Raw genomic sequence first — 6,566 nt, 5'->3', positions numbered from 1 at the left:
GCTTTGTGCAGCCTCACAATTCTTGGAACATTGAGAGGATGATATCCCATTAAAAAGACAAGAGTTTATTTTTTCTGCTGAATCACAGAAAACATGGAATGCAACTAACCAGGTATGCTAATGAACAAAATGAGGCTCTATCTTCTTTCTAGCCTATTTTGTGTAAAATACCATAATGAACCTGCTGTCTTCCTACTGGGCCCTTCTTACATAGCATCCTTGTTTGCCAGCAAGTCACTCCCAACAGTGCAGTGTCATAGCTGGACGGGGGAGGGGGGCAATTTAACACCTTGCAGGAGCAACGCCAAGGCAAAGCGATGTGCAAGGCCGCTGCAGGAGGGGGCCAGTCGCTCCCACGCGCTGTGGTCGGGGGGACACTGCAGGCGCCACTGAAAGCGGGACCAACCGTGCCTCTGGCCACCCACATGGTGCCTTTCACCCTGCAGAGCAGCATGGTGTGCAGCTGCTCTAGCCAGCCCGCAGGGCAGGGGGTAGAGCGCGGGGAGGGGAGGGAAGGGGGGTGACTGAGGGATCATGGAGCTTGTGGGTAGATGACTACTGCACTAGAGGATTAACAATATTATATTTTTATTACAGCTTATGGCCCTCAAAAGGTGGAAGTAGCCTGGGCCTCTCTGGATCTGGGAGAGGGTCTAGTTTCCAGGCTGGCAAACAAGGATGCTATGTGGATAGGCCTGAACATGACTACATTTGCCCTGGACAAAGTAATGTGCAGGTTATCATGATTGACTTTTGAACCAGAATGGCCTGGAGTGAATATCCCTAGCATCAGGCCTACCAAATTCTATCTCCATACACCCATACTACTTGCCCTTAGGTCTGGAATGTGACAAGTCGTGTTTATCATCTGTTGTTTGTTTGCTTGGGATAACTGCAATGTTTACTTCTGGTAGGTCTACTAAAGCAACCTTTTATTATTCATTGGAGGCTATAACAGTTTAAAGTATAATTGTGAAGAGGCTAGCAAGTGAAAGGCTTTGTTCTCCAAGTGACTGTTGTGTTTGCCTCTGAACATTTGGTACACCCAGCACATTACTAAAATTTTAGGGAAAATTATACCACAACACTTACAGTGATCCTCTGCAGTGGAGTCATTTACAGTAAGTTAGAAAATAAACAAAAATCAGACTTTCTTGTATTGTTTCCACATAAATACTTTAAAAGCCAGCAGCGAAAACACAGAAATGGAAGCCACTGGAAAAGAGGAAACTGTTTTATATGTATTTATTCCTTATAGCCTGTGCTGTGTCGGGGGTAGGAACTATACTGTTTATGTCTTCGCTTTGCTTTCTATCCCTTACTGGTTCACCTCTCATGCCACAAACACTTTTTTTTCCAGTTTCCTACTTCAGTGCTTGCTGTTGTTCACTGTTTGGGACATTCCATTTACTGCTGTGGGATGAAGACATTGTCATAGCTAGATATAATGCTACAAGAAGTAAAGTAAGGCCCCATGCCTGCAACTATATGCTTTTGTAATTTTACTGGCATGCAAAAATGTTTCCATGACTCAGAAAGTGCATGTTTTGTGGGCAGGGCATCTTCTGCTCAGGGGAAGAGAGACTCCACCTCCACCAGTTTCAGATGACAGAAGGCCAATAAGTATTTTAGTACATAATGGTACAGTAAACCCTTGAATTATGTGGAGGGTACATTCCTGCAACTCCCTCAGAACTCAAGTTTTCACCCAAGTTGGAGGTGGGAGGGGATGCTGAGATGGAAACCAGGCTGCCCCCTGCTTCTCAGCTCCTCATCCCTCTGGGATCCAGGAAACTGACCAGCCTGGTTCCTGTCTCCCCACCCTTTGCAGGACCTGGGAAACTGATCAGCCAGGTGGAGAGGGGAACCAAGCAGCAGCCTGGTTGCCAGTTCCTGGCTGCTTGCAGCACCCAGGAAACTGACCAGCTCATGGCTGGTCAGCTTCCCGGTTCCTGCCAGTGCAGGGCAGCCGAGATCCAGGCTGCTACTTGGTTCCCAGCTCCCCGCCACTTGTGGGACCCCTTCAGCTGAACAGGGCTGGTCAGTTTCCTGGCGCCTTCCGCCTGCTGCTAAGCTGTCAGGCTGATAGCTGGGCCACTGGGAGAAGGGGCTCTTAACCAGCCTGCCTGATTGTGGCTGTGGGCAGCTAGGCAGGCTGACAGCTGAAGAGCAGGTTCAAGTTGTGCTAAACTTGGCTTAAAGCAAGTTACATGCAACTTGAAGCCACATATTTCAAGGTTTTAGGGTCTCTGTCTCGGATCAAAGCTGCTAGTAGGAAGTGCCTCCTTGGAGGTCAGAGCTTCTGCTCCCTTCTGGCCACAGGAAGAAAGCAGGGGTCACGAGCTCATCAGCTGAGTGCTGGGCACCCATCCAGGAGAGATTCAGATGGGCCCAGCTACCAGCCCAGCGCCCATAGCAGACAGCCGGAGATCCTGTTGGTGGTGCACAGCCACACGTGCCTGGGTGCATATAACAAAGTGTGTTCCCCGCTGGAGGAAGGACACTGCTGATTACACCGGGTCACCTCCTGCTCCCGGCTTGGCCGGGGTACGGCCACTCGGCCCAGCTCGGCCACCTGTTGGGGCTCAGAGGGAACCTCCGTGGGCCCCCAGCCCCGGAGGTCCCGGCTCCCCGAGCTGCTCCCAGCAGCACTGTCCCCGCACCTACTGGAGGCCGGGGCAGTGGAGCTCGGCGCACCACTCCCGGCAGCAGCCGGGGAGGGGGGGGCGGGGCCGCAGGGAGCCGGTGTCCGGGCCTTGCTCCCGGCTGGAGGCGGGGCCGGGTGACCCGCTGTATATAGGCCGGGCGGGCCTAGGGCTGCCAGCTGCCGCCGCCGAGGGTAAAATGGCCGCTGCCGCGTCGCGGGGCGTGTCAGTGCCGGAGCTGCCGCGGCTGCTGGAGCGGGACCCCTACCTGGCCCCCTTCGCGCCCGACTTCCACCGCAGGTACCGCGCCCGCGCCCCCGCCCCGCCCCCACGCCTGACAGCGGCGCCTCCTCCCTCCCTCCGCGCTTCGTCCTCCGCCCGCTCGGGCCGGGGGCGGGGTTGCATCGCTTCTGGGCGGGGGCTGGGGCCCGGCCCGCTCTGTGTGCGTGGATGCGGCGGCGGGGGGTACACGGGGTCCCCGCCGGGTCAGGAGAGCAGCGCGCTCCGCCACGGGACCGGCACGGCAAAGCGAAACCAAAGTCGCCACCCCCCGGCCGCTGACTGGAGCGGTGCGGGCGGTGCTGCTGCGCCAGCTGAGAGGGGGGCGTGGGTGGCCGCAGGCGCGCTCGGTCCCCCTCTCGGCGGCGCCTGCAGTGTGTAGTTCCCCTCCCCCCCTCCACCCCCAGTGCGGCCCGTGGGAGCGGCTGTGCCCCCTGCAGCGGCCCCGGCTATGAGGCTGCGCTGCTGGGAGCGAGTTGCACGTTTGCCGGCGGCTGCCTCCGGTGTCATCCGCCTCCTTACAGGGCGGGGAGGGTCACTGTGCGCCCTTGCCCGGGGCTCGCCGGGCGCGCGGCAGTGTGGGCGGTGCGCATCCGTAGCCGAGGCAAGCCACGTGCAGCGCAGCGCAGCGCATCCCTTCGCTCGGGCTCCTCCTCTCGCGTGGGCTGGCGGAGTCGGCCACCGTCTCTTCCTCGCGTGGCTCCTCTTGCCTGGAGCCCGTGGCAGCGAGTGAGAGAATACAGCTCGCCCACGGGGGGGCGTGTGTCACAGCCAGGCTTCAGCGTCAGACAGAAACATCCCTGTGGCTGTGCCTGCGCTCACCAAAAACTTCGACAGGGCCATGTTAATGGCCAGACTGAAGAATACTAATAAGGCGCTGAAATGCATATTCATTGCCTCGTTAGCATGCCGGCGGCCGCGGCACTTCGAAATTGCTACGTTTCGCTTGGCTACACGGGGGTCCTTTACGAGAGGGCCCCACCAACGTTGAAATCCTCGGGGGTTGAAAGCTCATCTCCCAAGAGTAGAGGGCCATTTAGCAGGCAGTGTGGCTGGGGCTGTGCTTATCTTGGATAGTGAGCTCTGCTATGCAATTTTAGGTGTGACAGTTGCTTATCGGCAGTTGATTGTGCTGCTGTCAATATTATTTCCTGTCCCCACTGCAGAATGTCAATAGAAGCACATCTCCCAGTCAGCATTCTGTAATCCTTGGGGCTTGCAAGCTGTTCCAGGGTCGACGAGTACCCTGGAACCTGCCATATCGCCTGTGCACGGAACAGCACCCTAGAAGATCAGACCCAAGGGTTTGATCTTCTGTGGTGAGTGTAGGCGCAGCCTCGCTGGAAAGGGTAACTATTTATCATGCCGTTAATTAACAGTGGCCGTGTGTACACTAGCCAAAAACTTCAAAATGACCATTTCGGAGTTACTAATGAAGCGCTGAAATACATATTCAGCGCCTCATTATCATGCGGGTGGCCACGGCACTTCGAAATTGACACGGCTCGTCCAGATGGGGCTCCTTTTCGAAAGGACCTGGCTACTTCGAAGTCCCCTTATTCCTATGAGCAGAAAGGAATAAGGGGACTTCAAAGTAGCCGGAGTCCTATCGAAAAGGAGCACTGTCTGGATGAGCCGTGTGGCGGTGAGCCACATAACTTTTGAAGTGCCGCGGCTGCCCGCATGCTAATGAGGTGCTGAATATGTATTTCAGCGCTTCATTAGTAAACTTCGAAATGGCCATTTTGAAGTTTTTGGCTAGTGTAGACATATGACAGCATTTGCTGTTGGTGTGCCTCAGTTACAGGCAATAACGTGTCTACTGTTGCCTCCGCACAAAAGCCATAGTGTTAAAAACATGGCCGTTTCGAAGATTTGGGCTAGTGTAGACACGGCCTAGCAGTCTGATATCACCAGCTTCTGAACAGCAATTGCTATATGCTTCTGTACCCAGACCGCAGTTCTCATTTGCTTGGTGTCCTTGAGCTGGGGATCTGCATCGAGTACTGCAGTTACAGGAAGGTTGCTTTACATGTCAGAAAGTTCTGCAGTTGCTGCTTTTCATCTCACTTCTGCATGATGATGTGGTCCTACGATTCAGTACTGATTTCCCTAGCCCAAAAGTGATGCTCTACTCCAGGCGTGTCCAATCTGCAGGCTGCACACGGCCCTGGACAGCTAGTAATGCGGCCCCACAAGATCATAAACTTTTAACATTATTATGTGATTTATATACATTAACTATATTATATATTTTATATGCGGCCCAAGACAATTCCTCGTCACTGAATGCGGCCCAGGTAAGCCAAAAGGTTGGACACCCATGGTCTACTCTATGCAGCTGCTCAGAGAATACCAAAAGCGAGTGGCCATCAACACAAAATACCAGGTGCCTGCAAGTCTTCCTCTGTCAATAATTAAGTTACTAACAACACTACTGTGTGCCATGTCCTTATGATACTTAAGCACATAGGACAGAAGTGCAGGGTCTAAGCAGCAAAGAATGGCTGGGGGAAAAAAAAAGTGGCGCAATAGTAAGCCAGCAACCAGTGGAGGGCTAGGACAGAAAACAATGCATGACAAGTCATTTAACAAAGCCCCAAGACACACTGATCCCCTCTACCTTCCCACACACCTAGCAAGAGAAGGTGTCACCCTGGCGGCATGCTAATGAGGTGCTGAATATGCATGGCCATTTCAAAGATTTGGGTTAGTGTAGACATAGCCCTAGTGTTTTGGGCGCGTCTAATACAATTTGGAGTTAAGTCAATTAGTGGGGCTGCATTAATGCAAGTATGCACAACAATCCTATGTGACTAGGGAAATGCATGCAAAATAGTTGATGGCTTTGCAGCGATGAGTTTCCCTGACTGTAGAAATGTGAGAGATGGCCCACACATTCCAATTTCTGTGCCAGACCACATTGCAGTAGAGTACATCAATGGGAAGGAGTGGCTTCCACTCTACTCTGTATGCATCTCACTTGTGTGCTGCTTTGGTCCCTGCACAGGTGATTGCAGAATGGTACTGGACTGGAATCTGTGGCAAAGAATTAACAAGCACCTTCAGGAAACCTTCTTGGACATCTCTCTGGAGAATTCCTGTGAAATCTTCGTGCGCACCAGCATCCTTTTTTGCTATGCCAGTTAACTACATAGCCAAATGTCTGTCTCTTAGAAACAAAGCCATCCTCCCACTTTTCCATACTCTTAACCCATCTCTGCAGCCCACAAGCCCCAACCACTTTTATTTAATATCTTATTTGCTTTCTGGTCCCTGGAGAGGAACTGCTGAGACTGACTAAACACCTCAGAAATGGAGACTGATTCAGGAGTGCTTGCCCCAAAGTGTGACTGCACTGCGAGTGCCACATTGTTCTCTCTTAGTCAGTAACTTCATCCTTTGGGTTAGGTCCTCTTTCCACTGCCCCCATGCTTTCCAAAGTATCCACAGGACACTTGGAGTGGGGCCGGGGAAAGGGAGAGAGACTGTGAGGAAGGGCGGAATCCACCACGGAGGGTAGCATCCTAGTCTTTCATAGAAATGGCAGATCTTAGGTGCAGCATCAGAGCAACAGTTTGCCTTCTTTCCTTTATGGTATGGCTGCTTCAGCTCCTCTTGTCTTGGGTCTGGATTGAGAAG

The 6,566-nt window shown here is 53.1% G+C and overlaps 1 protein-coding gene across 2 annotated transcripts in view; it reads left to right on the top strand.

Annotated features, from left to right (window-relative positions):
- Positions 1-2,817: 2,817 nt before the first annotated feature.
- GBE1 (1,4-alpha-glucan branching enzyme 1) overlaps positions 2,818-6,566 on the top strand; it is a 308,337-nt gene continuing 304,588 nt past the window's right edge. Inside the window, exon 1 of one of the 2 annotated variants that reach the window (XM_074983475.1) lies at positions 2,818-2,945. In XM_074983475.1, coding sequence (XP_074839576.1) covers positions 2,845-2,945 — 101 coding nt within the window. In that variant the 5' untranslated portion in view covers positions 2,818-2,844. The remainder of the gene's footprint in view (positions 2,946-6,566) is intronic. The other variant, XM_074983474.1, reaches the window with a different exon arrangement.

The sequence above is a fragment of the Carettochelys insculpta genome, chromosome 1 (genome assembly GCF_033958435.1).
Source record: "Carettochelys insculpta isolate YL-2023 chromosome 1, ASM3395843v1, whole genome shotgun sequence".
NCBI classification, from domain to species: domain Eukaryota; kingdom Metazoa; phylum Chordata; order Testudines; family Carettochelyidae; genus Carettochelys; species Carettochelys insculpta.
Note: the sequence above shows the minus strand (reverse complement) of the source record. Positions and strands in the feature narration are given on the sequence as shown.